This window comes from Rhodamnia argentea, chromosome 10, assembly GCF_020921035.1.
Source record: "Rhodamnia argentea isolate NSW1041297 chromosome 10, ASM2092103v1, whole genome shotgun sequence".
In the NCBI taxonomy this organism is placed as follows: Eukaryota; Viridiplantae; Streptophyta; class Magnoliopsida; order Myrtales; family Myrtaceae; genus Rhodamnia; species Rhodamnia argentea.
In genome coordinates this window covers 5,770,222-5,796,602 of record NC_063159.1, presented here as the reverse complement: position 1 = coordinate 5,796,602, position 26,381 = coordinate 5,770,222, and the positions used below count along the sequence as shown (strand labels likewise).

Sequence of the window (26,381 nt, the reverse complement as noted above, 5' to 3'; positions counted from 1 at the left end):
AAGTGCACCGGACTCCTATGCACTCAATGAACTCAAGTAATATATCTTTCAATTGCGGGAAAAATGTCAGAAAAACTCTAAACTTATTACATCAGTACCAATTTAGTCTTAAACCTTTTAATTGTGCCAATTTAATGTGGCACAACGTTGACGTACACATTCTTTTAATAAAATTTAAGTAATTTTTTAAATTTTTTCCTTCCTTTTTTCTCCCTTGTTTTTCCCCCTCTTTCGGATGACCAGTGAGGGCAGGCCTTACCCGAGCAAGGATGGCCCTCGCTGCCACACACAAGTGTCGGCAATCAGCAAAGCTGTCCTTGCCGGATCTAACAAGGCCAAGTGCCGCCTAGGCTAGGGTCGGCCTCGCTAGATCCGGCAAGGGTTGCCTCACCGGCATTCACCCTTGCCGCCCATCAGAAAGAGGAGGAAAGAAAAGAGACAAAAATAATAGAAACGGCAAAAAAGAAAGGAAAAAAATAATAATATTAGAATATTATGAAAAAAAAATATCAACATCAGCACTAGCCGTACCATGTAGATTGGTCGGTGTCCACACCAGCAATATCGGGGCCAAAGTTTTCCAAAAGGACTAAATTGACATTATGTCAAAATGTTTAGGATTAAATTAACGCAATTAAGAAGTTCATTGCTAAATTGACATCAATGCAATAGGTGGATGACTTTTATAACACTTTTTTCTTTGAATTGCCCACCAAGTATATTGGGATGAATTATGCGCATCAGAAAAAGCATAACATGTGGACTTCTCACACCTCACCAAGTGTAGACGATTTTATGTTATAGTTACCAACGTGAATTTTGGTCCACTCCTAGCTTGTGAAATTGATAAGTTACTCTATGAATTCCGGGTTACCAACAAGAAGAGAATTTTCTGTCCACAAGGAAGAGAACTAAGGTGCGACCGGATAGATCAATCCTGCAAGGGGTATTATGGTCATTTTACCGGGGCAATGTTTGATTATGGTTTTTAGATCCACCCGGTTCTGGTACAATCCCCATCGATTGTCCCGAGAGCATTGAATTTAGAGTTGTATTATTGTGGGAGCCATGAATTCTTGCTTGGCATTAACTGTGGCACAAAGGACATCCCCATCTTAGGACCAAGTATTGGCCGTCTGATCTTCCACGTCATCACCACGACGGATCACCACCGTTGATCTCTGACTAATCAGCAAAGCGGGTCCCAATCTCCTCTTCCCTCTCCCAATTTCATGCTATAAATATGTTCACCACTAGGCCTATAGTGCAATACCGAGACCAAGGTTCCCAAGCAAGAAAACAAGCCACAATCCATACAAAATCCCATCCCACTGTTCTTCTAGCTTATAGACCATTCTCTATCGCATCACATTCCTTCATTTATAACCCCAAATGGCATCCAATGAGATTGCATTCACCAAGCCGGAATCCGACACAAACAAAGCAACCGTCGAGGCCCTTTATAGGGCATTGGCTCTCGGCGACTCCAACAAGGTGGCCAAGCTCTTGGCCAGCGATCTCGAATGGTGGTTCCACGGGCCGCCCGGTTGCCAGCACATGATGTGGGTGCTTACCGGGGAATCGGACTACTCGGCCTTTCCATTCCATCCACGTACCACAAAGGCTATAGGCGACGACTGCGTGATCGCCGAGGGGTGGGAAGGGGCCCAGGCATATTGGGTCCATGTTTGGACACTGAAGAACGGGCTGATCACGCAGTTCCGAGAGTATTTCAACACGTGGCTCACCGTGAGAGAGGTGTCGTCGCCAAGGTGGGAGGCGGCAGGGGCGAGCCATACACTGTGGCAGAGCCAGCCAAGCGACCGTTTCGACCGGTCATTGCCGGGGCTTTTGCTTGCAATATGAGGAGGGTCGTGCATGAATTCAGGTGGTTGGGAATGAAAATTTTGGGGTTGGCGTGTGTGTCCGTGTGTTCAATATGTTTGATAAGAAAATCAGGTCCACTAATGTCAAGTTGGAGGAAAGTGGAAAGAGTTGTAGTCAACGAAGTGTCAATTATGTGAATGTTCAGATCGTCTTACTTTATCTCAAGACTCGATCCATGTCTCCTAGTCTCCTACATGGGATTATCAAACATACTTTTTGAAATCGAAACGACATTGGTCCCAATGACGAAATCTCATGTACGTAAAGGAGAACATGTCTGAAGAAGCTCATAGACCGGGTTGCAAAAAGGACATAGCTAGCGAATTCGCGAGATGGTGACCCTAGGAGAATTCCTCGCCACTGGAGGGTCACCTACCTCTAATCTAGGTCGCTTGAGTGTAGCGACCTTCGATCTGATGTCATATCATCAACCGTAATTGCAATAGTGAGGGGTGACGCAACGGCAAGCCGCAATGAAGGACAAAATATGAACGTAAATTTTAGTCGAATATACTATCGCAAACTCTCTATAACAACATCATACACGAGATGACAAATGGATTTGTAGTTCAATGCCAAACGATTCGGCGTCGTACTATACAAAATGGACATTTTCCTCGTGAAGAAAGTAAAGTTTACTAGAAAGTCTATCTTCATTATCAGCGAGACGGGTCACCGAGGACAGACATTGTGCGACTTCCGAAGATGTTGCAGAAGCAAATTCTAAAGAACAGGGTTTGCTTGCCTGAGTGAAACTCTCTTGACAAGAAGAAAGAAACGGTATTATTTCTGTCAATGGTAAATTTTGAATCCCCCAGCTTTGAATTTTCCTGTTGTGAACGAGGGCGGTCCCATGAGATCCCGGTTTAAACAAGATGGCTGCTCCAGATCTCAGGCACGAGACAAGCTGATGTGACCGCCTTGGCCAACAACGAGAGTGTCCGGTCCATAGAATATACAGCCAAAATAAGGAATATTACAAGAAAATCTTGAGAAAAGTCTTTCTTTAACTTGAAAAGTATCGGATGAAATCTGGAATATATTATTACGACAGGATACGAGTGGCGTTTCTGAAACCCCGAGATGAAGAAGCTACAGGCCCATGCTGGGTTGCTTGCTGGTCGGGGGTGCAAGAAGAGAGCCGAGCACAGTAATGTGGGCAAACTTTGGATTTGGCTGCGCATGAATCCGCGCGTTGCCGTTTTGACCCGATCTCCTTTGAGACAGCAATCTGCATTGGTCCATCCCTCGAGTCTATCTGCAGACTGGCTCATCATAGTTGCAGATCCGACCGAGGCGCATCACCAGCCCTCCACCCACTTCCCTCCCGACAATTTGCAAGCACTCTAAGACTAGGTCGACAGTTTTACGGGATCTTTCTGTGTGCTTCTCTCTGCGTTCTGACAGGCGAGCATTTTCATGTCTCGGAACAACGTACCTGTGGTTCTGTAAGGTATGATTGACCAAGAAAGTGGCCAAGGCGATCCAACCCTAGCGTCACGAGAACTTCTAAGAATTTAGGGTTTTCATGTGTACTCTTGAATATTATGCGGAGTCTTGTCGTGATTTATGAGGTAGCTTGGGCCATTGGGGAGATGGGATCTCCCACATTAGATTGATCGGAAAGGTGCGGTAGTTATTTCAGGAGATCGTGCGTACGTAGGAGTTCCCTCCTCTTTCATCAGCATCATCCAACTCAATTTGTTGCCAGAGACTATCGCACGAATACAACATGACACTGTGAGCGTGGCTTTATCATGCAGTTTAGTCAATTTAAATGCATTGAGTGCGATGTGCGCCCGATCCTTAGTAGAACAATTTTCCCGGCGTACACTAGACAAACACTAAATGAACCCAGATGATAAAGAGGGTACATGCATCGTTACAATGAAATAACCTTTATAATTCATGCAACTGCACGGGATGCTACGCATATTACGACAATAACATAATATGTGAAAATTGTTCCAAATTGAAAGTCTTGTAAGGCTGGAGATACTTCCCTGGTTGGTCTTCCAAGCCCAAAAAGTGAAAAATCTTTACCTCTTTTAGAATGGTGGGCTTAGCCCAAATTGAAAAGTCCGGCCCGGTCCCTTCATCTACGTTTTCCTCATTTCAGCAAAGGAAATATTGTGCATAGACTATCCGTGTAATTTAAGATTTAAGACATGATTAAGTTATATATATTACCGCCCTTGTGGATGATTTTCATTTATCACTGTAACTTTCAATTTATGTTGTAATCTTTCTTATCAGTTTAAATATCAGTTCATACCTCTCTTGATTACGGATTACCGCCCTTCCTCATGGTTGTATTTTTAGATCACAATTTAAATATAAGTAAGTACTTACCTCCTCTCCTTCATAGATGGTTTTACTTTCTATCTTGCTTTGTTCATTGTTTGATGTATTGCATGTCCCTTCTACTTAATCGAATTCCGCATTTATGAGTTATTTTAGTTTCATCTTGATTAAACTCTTTTTAATCTTCATATGAACTAACCTAACGTTAACATAAAAGAAATTCGTTCGACTTCCTAGATTATTTTGATTATTACTTAGACATAGAATTAAATGTGCTTGGGCACCTTATTTTAATACTCACAAATGTAGACGTCATATATACATACATACACATGTACATCAACTCTCGATTGCACATCACCGAAACCATTGACTGCCCAAAAAAAAAAAAAAAAAAAAAGAACACATCTTCTTGAATAGGGAGGCTGCCTAAATCAAATATGAAACATTGACTACACATTGGATCGTTCAGTGCGGAAGTTCATCAAAGTATTCGAAGCAAAGATTTGATATAATACCTTAAGACTACGTTTGATCGTCCGGATAAAAGTCGGGATAGTATATATTTTATCATATTCTATATTTGGTAATTGTCCAGTAAACGATCGATAAAGTCGGATATAAATGGCATAAGATAGACCCGATTTCCCTTATCTAGGTTTTCTTCATAAAACCCTACAATCTCCATTTTCTTCTCCTCCTTTCACATACACGACTCTTCTCACATATAAGTTTCAAGAAAACAATTCACGAAAGCAGCAAGAGTCGAAGGTCTTCTTCGCCAAAGATCTAATCCAACAAATTCAGGCAAGTTCAAGCTTCAATCCAAGAAATCCCGGTCGTTCAAGCACCTAGTATTTTGATTTTTATTTTTATACTTTCTTGGATTGGATCGAACAAGAACAGATAGAGCACAAAATCTCCAACCATCTCTCTCATTTATCCCTCTTTCCAGTGTTCTTTTTAACTTAGCATTTTCATGTTTTTCTTTTTTTCGGTTTTTTCAGATATTGATGCTTGAAATTCTTGGCTTTTTTATCCATAGTCTAACGCTTTGTCCTCACATACGGCGTATCCATTTTGCTCATCGACAATCACCTTGCTATTGAAAATGACATTTCTAGACTGAACGTGGAATTTACAGCTTCTCACTTTTTCTTCCCTAAATTTGGATTATTGGATATTCGTCTAAATCAAAAGTAACAACTTTTGAATTTCTGGGTCTGCGTGTGCTTTCAATCTACCTTAGTATTCTTTTACCTAATTGTTTAGTGAGCTGGAAAAAAAATTTCAAAGCTACACGTCAAAGTTGCTGGGCTGCTTCGAAATGGCATGAAAGTCGATTTTGATAATCCTTGAGGACATTTGAGCTACCAAAATACTGTCTCAAAACTATTTGTTCGGTTCTTGGCCTTGCAACATCCGATTCTTGGCCTAATTTTGAGCCATAGCCATGGAGTACGATTCTTTGGATTAGTGGAGGCATTACTTTAGGTTGCGAATTGCAATATACTCGATATCATTGGCCATGCAATCATGGTAGGGCACATATATCCAGTTTTAACAAAACAATAGATATGATAGAATATAAAAATATTTGACTTCAAATGTGCAGTTCACCAAATAATAAATGAGATATAACAAAATCTCTGCATTTCTTATCCTATCATATCCAATCCTATCTTGATTAGAAATCCGAACGACCAAACGCATGGGGGTCTTGTTAAATGGTAATGTCATAATTTTTTTAAAGCCTATCATATGCTTTAAAAGTAAAGCTAATACCTACAAAAATCTCAAGCTGGTGTACTCGTGCCACATTTGCTCCAAGTTAATTTTCATGTCACGAAAAATTTCAAATTAGGGTGACAAATCTACCAAAATAGTAGGGCAAAATTGCTGTTAAATATGGCACGTATGCACCGATTTGAGGTTTTTCGTAATGCGAAAATTAATTTGGGGTGAATGTGACATATGTGTATTGATTTGGGATTCTCATACCGATTGAAATTTTTTGCTGATATTTTACCCTTAAAAATATGAAGTTTTCTATATGAAGGAAGTAACTTCACTAGAATGTATACCTTCAAATTACATCGAAAAATGTTAATTGTCATCAAATTAATTTCCCGAGTGCCATAAGAGCACCGATTAATAGGACCCACAAAAGAATTTAGACTAATTGGGAAAAAGAAAGCCACTTAGAAACGTTTGAAAGTTGCCAAAGTTGGTGGTGACTATTGGTTCTTGAAATTCGGTCTCCTTTTGGCTTCTTTCCATGCCTGTCTTGGGGGACTTTTTCTTGAACTAAATGAACTTTTGAATGTGTTGTTCTGGTTCTTCCAACTGTACTACATGCATACCCAGCTCATAATCCCAGGTCGATTCAAAGATTTCGGGAGGGTAACGTATGATGACAGCTCGGATACACGTCTCCCAATTTTCACCTTTTTCCTCTTCTCTCTCTTTGAATATTCATCTCTCAAAGCATAAAGCTGGACCAAGGAATGGCCTCCCCATTGTTTATCCCGTTAATTTTGGGTGGTGGGGCTTTCCAAAGTCTGGAAAAAAGCAAAAAGATTGCAGGACGAGACTAGATACTCGTAAGGCTGACAAATGCATGGGCTGTCTTTCTTAATCGAGTGTCTCTTGAGTTTGGTCTTAACATCAATGGAAATTAATTTTTCTGACATGTATTGAGAGGAATATTAACGTATTAGGAAATTGAAAGCATCTCCTTAATCTAGGAACTGTAGATACATGAGGTCTAGGATCTGGTTGCCACTTGTCTTGCATGCTGGCTTCTGGTCTTGATACGAGATGTTTATGAGTCTCATATTAGAATCACCATAGTCTCAAGGGCCGCGAGAGAAATCCATAGGAACTGGTAAATTGCTTATGCACTATTTCAGAGCTCGTTGGATGGCTTTTCAGGTAGATTCATAAGTTTTTGGATAACCAGTGTTTTTGAATTTCGGGATTTGTTAAATAGGATAGTGACGATAATGAGGACAGTGACTTGTTGCCCCCGCAACTGTTGAGAAATTATATTTGATTTTGAATGAAACAAAACTATCATACTTTGTTGAAAAGACTTTGATACATACTTTGAGGAAGTTTTACAAATATATTTCTATGCCTTTTGTACTACTTACTCTTCTTAACGTTTTTATTCTGATAGAAGCAAGAATTCATGGATAGAGACAGACTCATATGAGATTCTATGGGAAATATATTTCAATATTCATATTAATCCCTACTAACGGTCAATTATCTAGTTATGATTGCATTTCTAAGTTAAATTGATTGTCCAACAATCACAAAGACATTCTCATTACTTTTCATATGAGGAATCTTAATTGATTGGCAATCACCCCGTAGATAATTTCCTTTGTTAGAAGCTTGATTTATGGCATTAAGGATTTGATTGTATGGGTGAGCAAATCCTCTCACCTCAACGGCTCGTGATCTTAATTCGACAATCAACCAACAATTAGTTTTGGAGATTGATCCTCGGAGTGATTCTGTCTAGCGGAAAGTTTGGAAGACGAGGAGTATATAAAGAGCATCGGGTTCGAAGAGAAGTAAGAGAGATCAAAAGATCATCATCCATATTTCAAGAGAATTTCATCTATTTCAATTATCTACTCATGCTTAAAGTGAGATTTTGTGGGAGGTGTTATACGGAGTCAAAGTGTGTAGAGTAAGATAGCATTGATAGATGCAGCACTCACTTTTATGGAAGTGCTTGTGGCAATCACATCTTAATATAATCTCTCATTTGATTACTTAGTGGAATCCAGCTAGTAGGCTATTAGTGTGGAAGAGTAGACGTAAGACTTCACCAAAAGCCGAACCACTATAATCTCTTGTGCATTGTTTTCTACACTTTACTCGCCTCTATTTACTGTCTGGTGGAAGCATTGCATGATTTTGTTAACTATATCCACTCCTATCAAACTTGAACATTTTATTTCCGCATTATTTTATCAAGTTTGATCATAATCACCTATTCACCTTCTTGAGGTGATAATTCTAGCTATACAACAGCAACAAACATACATGAACCATTTTTCGAAAATCAAGAACAAAGAGCTTTCCCCTTTTTTTGGCCAATGATCCCCTTGAACTTTTTCTTGGTAAGCATATGGCCATATGCGAAAGAACTAGTAATGGACCATCCCAGCAAGTACTTAAACAAGTTTGTGTCAAGTGAATAGATAAATATTCTCGCTTCATGAATGAGTTAGGGTTGATGTCACGCTCCTCTCAAATTCCAAGGCTTCCCCTAATAACTTGAGTTTGATGTACTTGCATTACTTCATTTTATTAGGTGATATATATATATATATATATATATAAGAGAGAGAGAGAGAGAGAGAGAGAGAGAGGACCTTCACTTTTTTGTCCTTGCATTATTTGAATGGAACTATATTTTATTGTTAACAATACACCGACTTTCATTCTTGTGTCCTTGCATTATGTGAATGAAACTATATTGTTGACTACAACTAGTGTGCCGGTCCAAAAGTTGCTTACAATTTTTCCCCCCCTTTTTTTTTATGGGATTCAAATACAAGCCCTTTGACTTTCATGACATGAATTGCCTGGAGTTAGCATTTCCACAAGAGACTAAATAGATTTGAAGTTTGTGTTCACTGGTCAAAAATACATGAGAAGTGGATCTTGAAGTAGGTCATCGACTTAGATAGCGAATCAACAACAAAATTCTATATGTGACTGTAGTAAGATCCGTGTTTAGAGTCATAAGTAAATTGGGGTGCGGGTGATTCTTTTCTTATTACATGTGACAGTAGGCTTTACACGCTACATCTGCTGATAAAACGACCTATGAGGCTACAGCGACAGTAAAGGACAGAGAAAAATAATATGTTATTTTCAAACAATATTGATTTCCCCAAATCATAATTCATTAACAAACATTTAAGAAGGATATTAAAGGGATATAATTAGAAATAGATCTCCCTTAGTGAGCCAATTAAAAGAATGCTACTAACTATTTATTAAAAAAAAAACAAGTGAACACTGAGAAAAGCTCCATAGCAAAGCTGAGAATCCTGAAGGGGAAGAGATACTTTCTACAGACCAACACAATTTCTTGAGGTTGTTATCCCACCATCCACAACAAGGTTGTGCCCACTAACATACTTGGACTCATCACTTGCAAGGTACAAAGCAGCCTCAGCAATGTCCTTAGCCCTTAGTGTTGCTCCTTTCAAGCTGGCAAGTCCTCTCACAAACACCTCCATCTTCTCCACCTCTCTCTCGCTGGGGACCCCAAAGCTCATGCCCTCATCTTCCTCTTCCTCGTTGCCGCTCCTCCACGCATCGACAAGCATCGACGTCGCCACGCCGAATGGCGATATGCAGTTGACCCTGACCCCATACCTGCCGAGCTCGCACGCGGCGTTCTTGGTGAGCCCCACGATGGCATGCTTCGAAGCCGTGTAAGCATGAGGGCCGAGCCCTCCCATGACCCCGGCCACGCTCGCCGTGGAGATTATGCACCCGCTCCTCCTCGGCGCCATGACGCGGGCCGCGTGCTTTATCCCGAGCGCCGAGCCTCTCACGTTGACGTTCATCACGCGTTCAAACTCCCCCACATCGAAATCGATGATGCTTTTGTGCTTCGATTGGTTCCCAAGCAACCCGGCATTGTTGAACATGATGTCGAGGCGTCCGTAGCGGGAGACCGTGGAGTTCACCAAGTTCTCGACATCCTCTTCCAAGCTAACGTCGCAGCGGACGAAGGTAACAGAAGGAGATAGTGAGTTGGCGAGCGCGTTCCCGAGAAGATCCTCAATATCGGCGATGACAACCTTCGCCCCATGCCTCGCAAAGAGTCGAACCGTGGCCTCTCCAATTCCTTTTGCTCCACCGGTTACAATTGCTATTTTCCCTTCCAACCTACATGAGAAAAATACTCCTTTCAATATGGTTAGGGCTATTGCAATGGAAGGTTGCTCTTATGCATTCTGCATTCAAAAGATGAAATATACAATATCTTTCTACGCATGCTAAGCACATAGTTTCTCAAAATCAACGCGAGCTATTACATTTCTTGCCAGAATATTGTCTGAAATGATGCATTGACGACCTCTTTACCTTCTGGGGCAAGGAGTACTATTCTCATTTCCCAGCATCAGACTGATTTCTTGGACGAACTTTTCAGGCAAAACTTGAGCAGTCATGGTATGGAGAGAGAGAGAGAGAGAGATCCAGGTAAGATGTGGCAATGTTTGATGGGAGAAACGGGAGGATTTTGTAGGAGGAGGAGGCGTGAGCTGAATGGGTTTCTTCTCTCTTTTCGTGGCGTCTTCCACGAAGCTGACCTTGACTTTTTTGGTCCTCCGCTTGCACGTCAAGGACTTTATTGAAGATTGAAATGTGGACCATTAGGAAAGAGCTGTTCTTTCACATGACCCACCCACGTCCACCAAATGTATCTTCTAAAATCCCATTTGAGCTTATTAACCAATTTCGATTGGATAAGATCGGCCTTATTACTTGGACCTTAGATCATCATTGTCTGGGGATCAATGCCTGCGATTGACTTGTCGGTTTCAACATGGTGTGAATTTAGAGGTGATCAATTTCCGATCCGGTCCCATTCGGAAATCGAGAATCGGGCCGGAAGGATTGGTTCTCAATTTTTGGGATCGGAAATCGAACCCGATGATCTTGGACTTGACTTGACCCGACCGATTTGATCTAGTTTCCGGGAGATCTAATGAAACCGGTAATTTATTAGTATAAGTGAGCAACACTAACTTTAATTCTAGTATATTAGTTAATATTAGGTTTGCATTTAAAAAATGAAAAAATAACATGTGAATTGTTTGGTTTACATTTAATAAATAAAAAACCAATCGGTCCGATTTCCTTGAAACTGAGAACTGGATTAAAAATCACTTATTTTAATTTTATAGACTTGAGGACCGGACCGAACCGACTGGTCCATGTAATTTTCAATCCAATCGATCTGTCTTGCTTATTCATGGTTTCAACGGTAATGATAACTTCAAACTTATTTCCTACTTTACCTTGACATGTGTTGTGGGAGAGAGAGAGAACAAACAATGTCCATCCAATTGAGGAACTACGAATGTAACCGGAGTCAAAATCTTAATGGCAAAGTCAATCTTTGTGTGCTGTTGGTCCATAGGAATGACAAGAATTACTGAACCCTTTTCTACATATTACTATCTAAAAGACGTAGTCAACAAACTAAACTTAGCTGGCATGCTACAGTTACCAGCAGTGACACGCACACATTATATACGTATCTATATACACACATAAACACAAGTACACAAATGGATATACCCACACTCAGTGCGTGCAAAAATAGCGTTTGCACCAGTGAAATTTCTTTCCTAAACACCGGTCCCTGGATTGGGTGAATTACAACCGTAGATCTTGTAACATATGTCTGGTAGAGATCATATTCACTAGTGGCGAAGCCACCTAGCCCAATGAGGGTCCAGCTATTCTCGTTAGCGACTTGGCTGGCCGTGACCACCGTGTCCCCCCTCCCTCCTCCCCAACACAACACACGCACATAGAGGCGAGGTCAATCATATGGCCCTTTGACGACGGCTGCCCCTTGCCCAGCATTTGTGGTGGGGCTGCAGCCTTCCGTTTAAAGTGGTGATGACAATCCAGAGGCATTCAAGCAAAAGCTTTGTTCGTGTTTATAGTGCGGTCTGGACATGAGCTCGAAGAATGCCTCAGCAGTGACGAGTGACATCTCTAATTCTCCAGCAACATTAACAGTGTCAACGGTTCGGTTTTTCAGGAACTCGAGTCGAATCTTTCTGGTGCGCATTAGTTTTGAACCTGACTAAAAATCCAGTTTGGCTCGGCTCAATTTTTCGATATTTTTTTCACAAGTCATCGTTCCGAGAACGCACCCAATTCATTTTCTCTATTCATTTTTGTTTAGCGAATTGGGTTGGTTTTAGTTCGGTTCGATTTGTGTGCGCGGCACCGCTCTTATGACATTAGCTTCTCTCCTCCCTTCTCTTGTTTTTTTTTTTTTTTTTTTTTTTGTGTTCATTTCAATTCTTATTTCAAAATTTCCATTGTATAGTTCAATTTAACGGTCATGTCAGCTTTTCAATTTACTTTTTCATCGGATGAAGCAAGACAAACAAATGAATATATAATTCGAGGACCACAAATAGAGGGTATTTATGGAGTTTACTTCTATTTCTTTTTGTTTCAAAACACTAACCCTTATATCAGCTTGCATTGCACGTGCTTTAAATATATTTTAAAACGCCTAGAACTTTTACCGATATGAAAAAATTGACATTTAAATTCAGTACTTCACGAAAAATAAACGATTTTAAAAAAATATTTTTTAAGAAATGACGGCTTATATTGCCTATAAAAATGAACGAACGGAAAATATTTTCATCGTTTATGCAAATGTTTGGACACAAATTATTATCGGTAATAAAAATGCTTTTCATTAACTGATCATTTCAAGAGATATGTGTGATTATTTTTAAAGAATATATTTTTTGAATCAATTATTTTTTGCTAAACAAATAGAGCCATAGAGTTTGTGGGCAAAGTAAAAGGGTTGTTTTTCACTTTTTATATGTCCAAAAAAATGTAAATGAGCAATACTAGCAATGTTTCTTTGTAGGGTCATATTAGCGCGAGTTGTCCCCCGCGTGCTTGTTAGGTATACCTAAGAAGAAGTATTTGGTTCTCAACGTAGTGGTTATGCGTATGCCTAGGACAACTTTATACTGAAAATTGTTACAATTTCTTATTTGATTAGTTTTTTTTTTTATTGTCAAACCTTATTTTATTACTTAACATAGAGCTATATTTTCCTCCATCTCCAACCACTTCTCTAGTTGGTGAGCCATAAGCTCTGGGAAAATTGTCAAAAAAGTCTTAAACCTTTCACATAATCGCCACGGTTGCCAATTGTCAATTCAATCCTAAACATTTAAAGTTTGCTAATTCAATTCAAACCTTTTTACCTTGTGTCAATTCAAATATATAGGCTGGAAATCGCTTACCTGGATATTAACCGTTCTATGCGGCACCACCCATGCTAACATGAATAATTTTTAATTATATCTTGTAATTTTATTAAAAATATTTGATGTCTTTATTTTTTTTTTCCTGTTTTACTTTTTGGCCAGCCTTTGAAGATAGAAAGAAAAAAAAAAAAGGAGGAGAAAATTAAAAAAAAAATTAAAAATTAAAAAAATGTATTATTAAAAATTATCTACATTAGGGATTTCTGGCCAATAGGACTAAATCGACAAATTTAAAAGGTTTAGAACTAAATTGGCAAAAGTGTGAAAGATTTAGGACTTTTTTGACAATACAATCCGTTTTTACATCGATCAATGGACATCATATCCAGATATTCTTTCTCTTGTTAGGACAAAATTCAGAGGACTCGAAAAATCAGTCCCTGGGGTTTGGAAAACTAATGAATAGCAATCTCCTTACCACAATAAGAAAGCACTACAGCAATAGCGCTAAACCTGCACTCTTATTGATCTCCTGCTTTGTACAAAGACAAAGCAGTTTCTCATCTCCTGCCTTCTAGGAAGTAAGGGCAGCTATCTCCTGTGAACGAAAAAGCATGCGAGCTTGATTAAATACAAATCTGGATGAGGTACGCATTGTTAACTCAACAATAAAAAAATCAATTGAGGGAAGTTTTCTTCCGGTCAGATGAAGGAAAACTTCAAATTAACGTTTTGTTCTCTTGATGCACATTGCATTCGATTGAATTTTTGCGAGAGGACCTAATCACGTGATGACAAGAGTAACTTTCTTTTCCAACGTGAGGTAGTCTAGGTTGGTAAATCTCACGTTCAGGAAATACATCACTAACATCGGCAAATACTTCACTCAATGTATTCTTGGTCCGTCGTGTTGAATGACAAATTAGATGCAATGCGTATGTTTCGAAAATAGGAGATGCAAAGTGTACGTAAAGATAAATTCGAGATGGTAATAGTTGTTGTCCCGATATGAATGATCTCCATGATGGGCTTCCCGATCATGATCCAAGAAGTAATCAATGTCGATATAGTTCGGTCTAGTAAATGGATGGTCACAGGTGGATACAAACGAGTCGAATCAGTTGACACCATAGTCCTACATTTCATCCACATAAGCATGTATTCATACCTGTAGAAGACTACCATAGTTCCAAGTCGAAACTTATTCGGTCCATGTACTGAATTTTAAGTACAAAATAATAAGTTTTACAATTTCAAATCCAGTCAATTAATTGGTCAATTCTTTTATTTCAAAACTATATGTTCAAGGCCACGTAATTTACTATGTGCTTACAAGTTCGCGTTCTTTATTGATTGCGACACCATCAAGAAGTCTTTGTCTTGTTATAGTCTATGAGACATTCAATAAACTATATTATAATGTGCTTACTCATTGTGAATTAGACAAAATTATACTGCAGGCATGAATATCCGGGTCGGCCTTAAATGATGACCGAATGGGGAGCCCAGCGGGTCAATATCCGGGACCATTAAACCTCGGATTCACACGATTGATCTGTCCTGGGTCGTTCTATGGTCATACTATATCACAATTCACAAAGGCAATGGGAATTTCAACTTGTTTTTGATTAAGCGCTTTCACAACTTTTGATCAAGTCATTTTTCAATCGATCCACCGCCCAATTTAGAAAAATCAAAAGGTAAGGACATTGTAATTGAATGGAGGTTGACGTGATACTTCGAGTTCGACGTGATTTTGATACTATTTTAACAAGATATTGGATGGAAGCGGCTTAGATTGTACTTTTTTGTGGTTCGGTGACTAATCTTTGATTAATGCGTGCAAAACGTTCGGTCCACCTGTATTAGGCAAGACTCCATAAATAGGGTGACAAGCGTTGCGGTAAGAAGTTATTTTGAGTATGATGCTTGTGATTTCAATAGGGGACTTGGCACACTTGAACCCGGACGCCAGGGATACTCACCCATCCCCCCTCCGTCTAGGGCTTTTTCTGTGTCTCTCTCTCATCGCCAAACCCAACTCTCCCTCCATTGAAGAATGTCCTTGAGGGAGAGGGAGACTCTCTCTCTTTCTCCCTCTTCCCTCTTTCTCTCTATATCCTTGTCTATGTCTATATCTTTTCATCTTTGAGAATGTTGAAGACTTCTTCGTTGATTTCGTGGACATAGTTCAAACGCTCCGCAAGTCTTTGAAGCTCCTCTCTCACTACACTCAACAGTGAGTTTATTCTAAAAGTGTTTCGATTAATTGTAACTACTTTATTGCTATTTCTTTACCGATTCATAATTGGATCTAAATTTGAAAGTTCTTCTATCCCGATATAGATATAGATATGAGGTTTATAAGATATTATTTGTACTTTTTCAACATATTAGTAGTGTTGTTATCTCCATATGGTGATAGTGCGTTTGAACCTAGGCATGGACCACCTTTTCACAAAATCGTTACTATAGATGTCCGCATGTGTTCATCACCGAAGATGATTCCAGCTTCGGTGATTGGCTACTGATTATGCTACAATATAATGACAAATCCGTTCTTGTGGAAGGAGGGAGTTGCTGCAGCCAAGTCGATATTTTTTTTTTTCAGATTTGCATTGGATTGTAACGCTTTGTGATTGGTTTTGTCTTAATACTATGCTCCTTTTTTTTTTTTAAGTAAAATGAGAATTTCCTTCTACCAAACAAAAAAAAAAAAACAGACGCTCAATTAAACCCTTCCAAGCTAATTGAATTGAAAGTAACCTCAAAGTTGGACATCAAATAGAAGATAGGAACAGTCGAGAAGTACAATTTATGTGCATATTCGGCTTTGGTAAACCCCAAATATTACATGAACTTAGGCTAACATTGAAATAAGTCACCTACCGTCTTAACATATGTAAATGCAGTAGAATATAGCAAACGAAACTAAATAGGATGTGCCCATTTATTAGATTTAGAGAAATTACATAGCGCTGGCATGTATGATCTACTAAATTGAACATCGATATGTTGTACAAAACAAACAATCGAACAATAAATAAAGAAAATAAGAAAATAAATCAAACATCATAAATAAATAGTTTGGGCGTGGACCTACATCCACGAGAAGAACAGCAACGAATTACCACTATAGATCAAGCGATACAATTCGGAGATTACAAACCACACTCGAATTACTCAAACACTCTTAGTGTTTTCTAGTCCCCAATTGCAACCAATAACTCACGTAGTGTTTAGCTCCATAATTTCTTAGAAAATAATCTTTCACTCCCACAAAGGAATTTCACAGATCTCAAACATAAGATTTAATCGGCTTAGATACTAAAATTATTGGTGTAATTCTATGAAGAAGCTATACCTTGAATTGCGCATCAAAAAAAATTCTTACGATCGCACTAATCCAAGTCTCCGTAGAAAAACCGTCCACTGTCCCATACATAAAGATTTATCTTGTTTCGTAAGCGTGATCGCAGGTAATAGTGGCAGCTATAGCGAAGAGGAATCAGGCACTGCCATCAAATCCACAGCGCTCAAGGCCAAAAACAGAATGATGGCAACAACGACGGCTCATCCTTGTCGCCTCGTGGTGGTCGCCTTTTTCACACCGAAAGGTTCAGGTATGTTTCGGGTTTTGAAAATTAGGGCGTTTGACATTTTTGACTCCCTTTCTTCCTTGATTTTTTCTCTCCAGTGGCTCGGATGGACGTGCACTTGGTCCGCCGCACAGTCAAATTGTACAAGTCTCACTTAAAATTCACATGATTTAACGAATATGATGAACCGATATATAGATGTCCGATTCTCTTTAATTGAACTCGTATATTTTCATTTACCTAATCGATCATCTCTAACGGTGATGGTGATGGTGACGGTGACGGTGACGGTTGTTCTTCTTCTCTCTTCATTTTCGAGAGATAGTTTCTATTTGGATAAGGATCGGATGTTATTTTTGACATTTTTTTTCCACGGGTTTTGCTTTCTGTCTTCGGCTGAAGTATAATAAAATTTACTTCTTTGTCTTATATGCTCACCTTTTAATTCCGTTTTAATCCGATATCACCGACATTACCCCAAAGGTTATGTAAATTCTAAAAACAATAAAAGAGCAAGAACATTAGCTTCCTAAAAACAACCTTCCAACAAAAATCATTCATTAATTCCACCCACCAAGAGATTTCAGCATTATCAATATTATCAAACATCAATATCTTCTTCAAGGAATCCCAAATATCCGAGAATAGATGCCCAAATAAAAGTGTTCCATAGCTGATATCACGGATTAGGCAATCCATATATTCGGTCAACGCAAGACCAACTGGACTTTCCCCTTTTTGTTTTGTTGCAGACTTCAATATGGAAAGTAATTTCCTCATATATCAAATAAAGTCCGAGTTAGACTTCTATATTTAAATCACAAGTCCTGTTCATAGAAGATTAATGCATTCAACTTTGCTCAATATTTTGGATGTCCATAAATTATTATTTATCTTAGATTTGGTTTTGTTTAATGGATTCAAACTCAAGGCATATTTTAACAATCTCCACCTTAATTCGATATTTGAGCTAAGTCATAATCGCTTTGCTAGAATTTGAATACGATCGTTACTCTTCCACAGCCCCAATGGGCTCAACCGCCACAGATGTCTCCCAAGTCCAAGCCACGCTTGAACTTTGCTATAAATGTGGACCTCATCAAAACACCAATTACACAAGCTCCTTACCCATAGATAAAGCAAAACCATAATTGCATCAATATTTGTTAGGAGACTGAATACGTATTTTGTCAATATCAGCAATTAACATCAACCTTTGGTTCTTCGGGCTCCACATTGCTACAAATACTATTTGTGTTGATTATTTCGCTAGTACTTGCTACCTAAGGAGTTTCTAGTTGTAACTTCACCTCAAGCTTAACACCATCCTAGATCCATATGAACACTGCTATATAATCACTCCTAGCCAGAAGTAATGGAGACTTGTCAAATGTAAGTTCTCTTACCGATAACAAGTGAATTTAATTTTGAACACCACAACCGAAAACCATGTTTACCTTATGCATAGCCTAGAAATATGCACTTTCTTGCCCTTTCATCTAGTTTACCATTATTAATTTGAACATAACATGGGCAACCAAATATTCTAATATCAAAATAATCAGTAACGTTATCCGACTATCCTTTTTTGGGAGTCCAACATCTAATCATAGTCAATGGAGATCTATTCAGGAGGTAGCTCACCTTACTAATCGCATCCGCCAAGAATTTCCTAGCCATACTAGCACTAGAGAGCATTTTCTAGGCCGTTTCTAGTAATGTAATGCTCATCAATTCCACAACATGTTGTGGTACATTAGTACTAGTGCTATATCTTACTATGCCCTTTTTCATGCAGAATTCGTTTAACAGTTTAGAGCAAAACGTCATGCTTTTGTCGGTCTACAAATACTTGATTATTTTACAGTTTTCTTTTCAATCAAAACTCTTAACTACATGATCCCGACAATAGCATCAAACTTGTGCCTAAACACAAATACCCAGGTCTTTCTCGAGTAGTCATCTACAACGTCAACATAAATCTGGCACTCTTCCTTGAAGGAAACCACGATAATATGTAAACATCTAAGTGAATTAATTTTGCAATTTTTGTGGTTTCTCCGACAATCACACTAAACTACACTTTTCGCCGTTGATCTAAATCACAGCACATGCATACATTTAGTTCATATAACTACATAATAAATTCTTTTCACTTAGAACCTTCGGACTTCTCTTGCTAATGTGCCCCAAATGTATATGCCATAACTCGGACTTTTAAATAGATGCATCCGACGTCTCTATAGCGAATTCCGTCACTATCTCACTTTGAAACTCATACAGGCCATTGTGATTGATTCCTCTCATTATCACTAAGGCGCTTTGAATAATTTTCAGAACACCACATTCTAAAGAATACCGATACTCAAATGAATCTAGGGCAATCAAGGAAATCAAATTTTTCTTCAACTCTAGAACATGTCTCACTCCCGTCAATGTCTTTACGATGCCATCATGCATTCCGATTCTAACATTACCAATATCTACAATATCGCATTCATCATTGTCCTCCAACTACACTTTACTACTATTTATACATTCAAAAGTAATAAACCAATTCCCGTTTGGTGTAGCATGAAAGCAAAATCCATAATCCAACCACCAAACGACCAATACTCGAATGCAGACAATACAAAATCAGCATTATCCGAATTACTGTCAACTATAACTACAATATCATATGCATATTCAACTATAGTTCTCTAAAACCCTTATCATTTTTCAGCTTAAAGCAATCACTTTTAAGATGCCCTCATCTTGCCACAATTCAATAGAAAGCACCACTAATCCTAGATCGACTTCATTTGTTCAAGTTTATATTACCTTTGCTAACACGAGTACCAGTTCTTTCTTTATTTTCATCTACTAAAATAGTAGATACAGAATGACTAGATTCTCTTCTACGGATATTCTCATTCAGAATTAAATCTCCAATCCCATCAAACGTTAAACTTGTTGATCTAGAGGAATTACTAACAACAGTAATAATAGTATTCCAACTATCAAGCAACGAGAATAATAGAATCAAAATACATACATCATCTTCAAAGTCAATATCAATTGAACTCAATTGACTAATGATTACATTGAACTCATTGATATGATTAGCAATTGACACACCTTCATAATCTTTAAATTAAATAGACGTCGCATCAAATATAACTTATTGATCGGAAAGGGCTTCTTGTACATGTTTGATAGGGCATTTATTAAACTCGCAATGGTCTTCTCTTTTACAATATCAAATGCCAACATCAACCGAATAACACACATTGCTTGTCTATCCAGCAATTCCTAATCAACTTGATTCATTGTGTCTCGACTTTTCCTCAGATAGGGGCAATGCAGCTTCATCCGATATAGATAATCCTCAATTTGCATCTTCTAGAAACCAAAATCTCTCCCATCAAATCTGTCGATTTTCACTTTTCCTTAATCTGTCACCATCAATTCGCTTCAACTCCAACTAAGCCTAGCTCTAATACCAATTGTTGCGTGAAACAAGTGATTGAACAATAAATGAACAAAAACAAAAAAATAAATCGGATATTAGATATACGTGGTTCGGTCGTAGAGACCTACGTCCATGAGGAAAACAACAACGAATTCCACTATAGATCAAGCGATACAATTCAAAGATTACAAATTACATTCGAGTCACTCAAATATTCTTAGTGTTTCCCAACCCCCAATTACAATCAATAACTCACGTAGTGTTTAGCCCTCACAATTCCTCGCGAGATAATCTCTCAATCTCGCAAAGGAATTTCACAAATCTCAAACAGAAGATTTAATCGGATTTGACACTAAAATTATTGGTTTAATTCTATAAAGAAACTTTTGCCTTGAATTGCACACCAAAAAAATCTTATGGTCGCACTAATTCAAGTCTCCGTAGAAGAACCGTCTACTGTCCCATATTATATATTGAAGGAAACATCAATATCTTTTTCGAGGAATCCCAAATATCCGAGAATATACGCCCAAACAAAAGTGTTTAGTGGCTGATACCAAGGATTATGCAATCCATATATTGGGTTAACGCAAGACCAACTGGACTTTTCCCTTTTCTGTTTTGTTGCAGGGTTCAATACGGAAAGTAGTTTCCTCATATATCAAACAAAGTCCAAGTTGGACTTCCATTATCATATCACAACCCCTATTCGTAGAAGGTTAATGCATTCAAGTTTGCTCAGTATTTCGGATGACCATAAATTATTATTTATCACGGATCTAGTTTCGTTTAATGGGTTCAAACTCAAGATATATTTTAACATGATATGTACAATGATCAGTCAAAACTAGATTTATGGTAACTTAAGTTAAGAGAAATATATGATCCAATTTAAAATAAGATCTGAACGATTGCTATTTGAGGTACACGAACGTAATATTGAAAAAGTCTTACATCAGAAAATTAGTAATGAGATGCACGTGTGAGTTTGGATGACCACTCAAAAACTTGGCCTCAAGTTCGGTGATGACAACGGATGATTGATATGGTTTATAATTCATTGGTTTAAGTATTTTAGTGAATTGGATTCTAACTTGATATGTTAATGGGATCTAACTTGGTCTTTCTTTTGGCGATTTCTCCATATGAAGATATTGAATATCTACTATGAGTTCCAAAGTAAACTCTACCTCATTTTTGAGTTTGGAGAAGTTTAACATAAGCCCAATACCTTCATAATGGATAGATCCAAGAAAAATTCCAAACCTTGAGCTATGATATACCTAATTGGGCAGCCTTCCCTTGAAAATCTTACTCTATTGAGTAATGGGCCAATTAAGTATATCAAATCAAATAACCAGTCGGACATCCAACGTCCAAATACCTTACTCGACAATTGCAATTGATTCATGAGATTCCCTATTGAGCCCAAATACCTACACACACTTGGAGGTTATCTTCCAACATTTTGCCCCATATGTGAAGACCCGAGAATGAGCAAAAAGTTTGAGCTCATCGACATATCTTTTTAAACTCACTTTTACTCAAAAGTTAGAAGCCTAACTTATCAAATTATAAACCATGAAGCTGCTTACGCTATAGGCATCATAGCCCATTCTCCTCAACCCAGCCACAAAAAGGAGGAAAACAAGTTTCTTACCAAAAAAAAAAAATTATAGACCAATCCAAGGATAAAACATTCCAACCTTCTAGGATGTAAACATTTTTTCTTATCACTTCACACTTTAAAGAGCTTGCTTTAAAGACGGAACCTAAATTAGGCCACTTTGGAAGGGTGATTATACTGCAGACTCAGCCACTAGAAAAATGTTCGAAAGCAGAACTCTATGTATTTTATCCATCAAGTAAGATTTTCCTCGACTTGAAACATTGTGCTACAACTCTTATCATGAGGTGAATTATGAAATGCTTAGGAAACTTAAAATCAATCGCAATGGATCAAGATGAAATTCCAGAAAATATTAATCCCAATAAATCCATAACTTTGACTTTTGGAAAGTCAAATATTTGAAAGAGTGTGAATTGTTAGGGCTTAGGAAAGATCTTATTAACTACCTATAGTTAGTACTAGATTTTGTTGCCACTAAACACGATAATGTGAGTGTTATTATATCTCTCGTGAATATATATTATAGAATTTGCAACCAAGATAATATTGTTTGACAATATGTGAACCCACCACCAAATAAACTCCCACGTATATGGACCAATCTAAAAGGAACTAGATACCATTTCAAAATTAAATTCAGAGCTACTATCTAGTAGAAAAACCTCGTATCTACTAGTGTTGCTAAAGTTTGAGTTACCTAGCTTACAGGACATCCATATGACATGCTTCAGGAGACAGGGAAAAATACCAAAAAAGTCATAAACATATCGCATATATGCTAGCTCAGTCATAAACCTTTTAATTGTACCAATCGCATTTTAAAACTTTTGATGATTTTTCAATATAGTCTATTCAGCCAATTCTTTGCCTAAATTGTTTACATGGATGTCGGTCGTCCTACATGAGGTTGCTAGCCGACATCGCCAGTCACAGGAGAGGGCTAGTGACCCTCACCCAAATCAGGCAATGGCATCCTCTTCTATGGTAGCAGGCAAGGGCCCGATGCCCTAGCATGGGGCGGGCAAGAATTGCTTGGCAACCTTGCTAACCCATAGTTAGGAAAACAGAAAGGAAAGAAAGAACAAAAAAAAAAAAATGTAATAAACAATTCAAAATTTTTTTGAAAATTTGAAAAATTGTCTACATCAGCGCCGAATGTGCCTCATATGACGGTCCACATACATGTCAGCAATTTCCTATCAAAATTTGCTGGATGACTACATTGGGCACATCGTCGAAAGGTTTAGGCCTTAATTGGCAAAAATGAAAGGATTAAGATTGAATTGGCCCAACTGTAATAGGTTTTGGAATTTTTCGATGCTTTTCCCTTAAGAAAAACACTTTGCATGAAGCCAATCCAAGGGTTGGAATATCCGAGAGAATTGGTTTGTGATGCGTTACTATGGAAGAATTCATCCCGAAATGCTAGCTTGCTAGGAGAAGAAACCCAACCAATTATAAGCCCCCGAACATCTACTTAGTTGCCGATGACTTTGCCCCCATCATCCTTCCCCTTGTCAAGGATTTTGCGACCTCGCAGAACGGCCTCGAGAACGACGCCTCAGGTCGCTACCAAGGGACCGCAGTTCCGAAAATGAAGTGCCATAAAGGGAGCAAAAAGTACACTAAAGTCCCAAACTTAGACGCGCTCACTTTAACGCCAAAACTTTCAAAACAATTACTTAAATATCAAAGTTTTTATAAAACGATCACTTAATTGCTAACTTCTTTTAAAAACGATCACTTCAATGCCAACTCCAATTTGAGCTAACGTGGCTTGTCGAAAACCTGACACGTGCTATTTTTTTTTATTAATAATTGAGCTAACGTGGCTCGGTGAAATTGATACCGAAGTGATCATTTTTTTAAAAAAAATTAGTACTTAAATGATCGTTTTAAAAAAAATTAGCACTTCAATGATCGTTTTGAAAGTTTTGGTACTTAAGTGATCGTTTTTCAAAAAATTTGGCACTTAAGTGATCGTTTTGAAAGTTTTGACATTAAAATGAACGTCGTACATAAATTTTGATATTTATAGTGTACTTAAGCCAGTAGCCGCACAAAGAGTGGCTCAATACCATGTTGATGCGTTACAATAGGCGGAAGTACACAATAGGCCATCGGATGAGTACTTCCATCCATTGTGACCCATCAGTTTGGGCAAATACGAAGTCTAAAGAGCTGAGGCCCCATGGAACATGAATCGAGGCCCCGCGCATGTAATGACATTTCAACATACTTTCGAAAAGATTATAGTTATTTTCCCTATTTCAAGGCTAAGCACGCATCGTCTAATTACACATCATTAGTCAATTGCGTATGCCTACACGTCATAAATTACGATTCATGCATATTTTCATGATTCATTGCATAGTCTCAAGCTGCAAAAGCACGCGGCATGCAGAGTCATGCCGGGACGTAAAATGGCGAAGGAATTTCCATGATTACGTCTTCAGAAAAATCAGAACCGTATAAATAAAAAAAAATTTGCAACCAAAATATGTAGGCATAAAGTGTTTTCTAGCTAATTTTTCTAAGCAATATGATCAATCACTTTTTATAAAATATTTTGCAAATCTTGGATTTTCAGTGGAACAAACGCTTCCCGGATTTTCAAACTCAATCGAGGGAACTCTGCAGTTGAATTCCTTACGGGCAAATCAAGGTACGGTCTCTCAATTTCTTTAAAAGAAGGTTAAGGCCGTTTAAGCCTTGATGACAGGGTTAATTTAACGAGGATTAACTCAGGATATTTGTAGAGCTACTTTTGACGATTGAGACCTAAATAGTGAACTCTTATATGCAACCAATAGTCAAATATGTTTCTCTTATCTCTAATTCATATTTTAATAACCTAACGTGAACTCGTATTAACTCTTGCAATTCATAATAATTAAGATTTTCATATTTGGACGCAAAGGCCACTTAACAAATAATAGCCTTCGAGCCAAGAAGAAAGGTAATCACGTGAAGCATACCATCGAATTGAAGATAGGGAGTTTTTTCCCTGGGAAGATGGTCTTGAATCAATCTTATCTTTGGAACATGAACCTTCGTCAGCGCCATCCAAGCATTTTTGGAGACCAGTGACACCAACCAGTCTAGTGACCTAGATGATGGCTTATGGTGTTTTTTTCTAGAGATGAGCAGTTTCATGTTTCAGAGTTGGTTCCACTTAGAACCCGGAACCTACCCATTAGTACAAGTTCCTCATTTTTCGGAACCTATAACCTACCATGCATATCCCGGAACTTGGAATATACCCTATCATAGGTTCCGGTTCGGATTCCATGGTTTCCGAAAATATGTCAATTTAACTCTCAAGTCAAAGTAACAGAGTAAAAATGCGCCTTGAAGTAATAGAAGGTCAAAACCAATGAGTACCCTATTGACCTTAAAAAATACTACATGCTAGGGTAACATTTTGTGCAATCGAATGACAAGGCGTGTCTTCAGATGATCTAGCAAGAGGAATAATAGTAATAAGCATATCCACACACATCATCAAAGCATGACCTTTGCATTTTGGAGAAGTGTAGATGACATTAAAAATCAGACCTTTAGAGAATATAGACATACTTGTGATAGAAAGCTATTGTAAGCAAGCTTGTAGTTACTATCATAGTGATCATTAGGCACAGCTCTCTCATCCACCCAGAGAACATGCCATTTCGGTTTAAAAAGATGGTTCCGATTCGGTTCCATAGAGAACCAGGAATCGGAATCGAACCGACGGTTCCTCAAAATGCAAAATAAACCGAACCCTAGTTTACTATAACTTGGAACCGGATCGGGAACCGCAAGTTCGATTTTTAGATTCCCAATTCTATCCTAAAACCATGCTCACTCATACCTTTTTCCCCATACATCCAATACTATTAATAATTCCAAACTAATACATGTCGGCTTTATTTATTCCGAACTAATCTCCGTATGATAAAAAATCTTAAACTTGTATGCTAGTATCACGTTTGTCCTGAATTAATTTTCGTGCCACGAAAAATTTGAAGTGTCATGTTTACTTAGAACTAATTTTCTAGATTTTCGAAACTCAATGGGGCTCTTAGGAAAAATTAGCAGATTTTCCTATCTAAGATCTTGGTGATTTGGCCATTTTTTGGCGATATAAAAATTAGTTTAGGTGAAATGTAGCACTTGAGTACAATTTGAGATTTTCTAGTGGCACAAAAATTAGTTTGTACCGGTTTGATATTTTTTATGATACAAAAATGAGTTTGAAGTAAATGTGGTATGGACATTTCAATTTAGCACGATGTATCAATCTCTAGCTAAAATACCTGGAATACGATTTTGACGTTACAGCCGAAATAATCAAAGTCAAAATGGAAAAAAACACAAGCACGCTAAGCAAAGGTCATTTTCTTTATTTAATTAAGACATGTCAAAGATGTATTGGACCATACACGAAAGCGAAATTGATCAAGACAACGTAAGCAAATTGATTAAGACAATTAGAGCAA

At 38.1% G+C, this 26,381-nt stretch overlaps 2 protein-coding genes across 2 annotated transcripts; one reads left to right on the top strand and one right to left on the bottom strand.

Moving 5' to 3' along the window:
- The first annotated feature begins 1,288 nt into the window (after positions 1-1,288).
- On the top strand, positions 1,289-2,039 carry LOC115749227 (senescence associated gene 20-like). Its single transcript, XM_030685957.2, has one exon. It carries the CDS (start codon positions 1,393-1,395, stop codon positions 1,864-1,866), a length of 474 nt encoding a protein of 157 aa, XP_030541817.1. The 5' UTR covers positions 1,289-1,392; the 3' UTR covers positions 1,867-2,039.
- A 7,052-nt stretch (positions 2,040-9,091) lies between these two features.
- Positions 9,092-10,434, bottom strand: LOC115749272 (short-chain dehydrogenase reductase 2a). The gene is made up of 2 exons (XM_030686010.2): positions 10,318-10,434; positions 9,092-10,119 (listed from the first exon to the last, which is right to left on the bottom strand). Exons 1-2 carry the CDS (start codon positions 10,401-10,403, stop codon positions 9,291-9,293), a joined length of 915 nt encoding a protein of 304 aa, XP_030541870.2. The 5' UTR covers positions 10,404-10,434; the 3' UTR covers positions 9,092-9,290.
- Positions 10,435-26,381: the final 15,947 nt, after the last annotated feature.

What these genes read in the sequence shown, in the direction of transcription:
- LOC115749272 (XM_030686010.2), bottom strand. Translation starts at nt 10,403, where the DNA reads ATGACTGCTCAAGTTTTGCCTGAAAAGTTCGTCCAAGAAATCAGTCTG. An exon ending in AGTACTCCTTGCCCCAGAAG is followed by an intron (nt 10,120 to 10,317) that starts GTAAAGAGGTCG and finishes TTTCTCATGTAG; the next exon opens with GTTGGAAGGGAAAATAGCAA.
- LOC115749227 (XM_030685957.2), top strand. Translation starts at nt 1,393, where the DNA reads ATGGCATCCAATGAGATTGCATTCACCAAGCCGGAATCCGACACAAAC.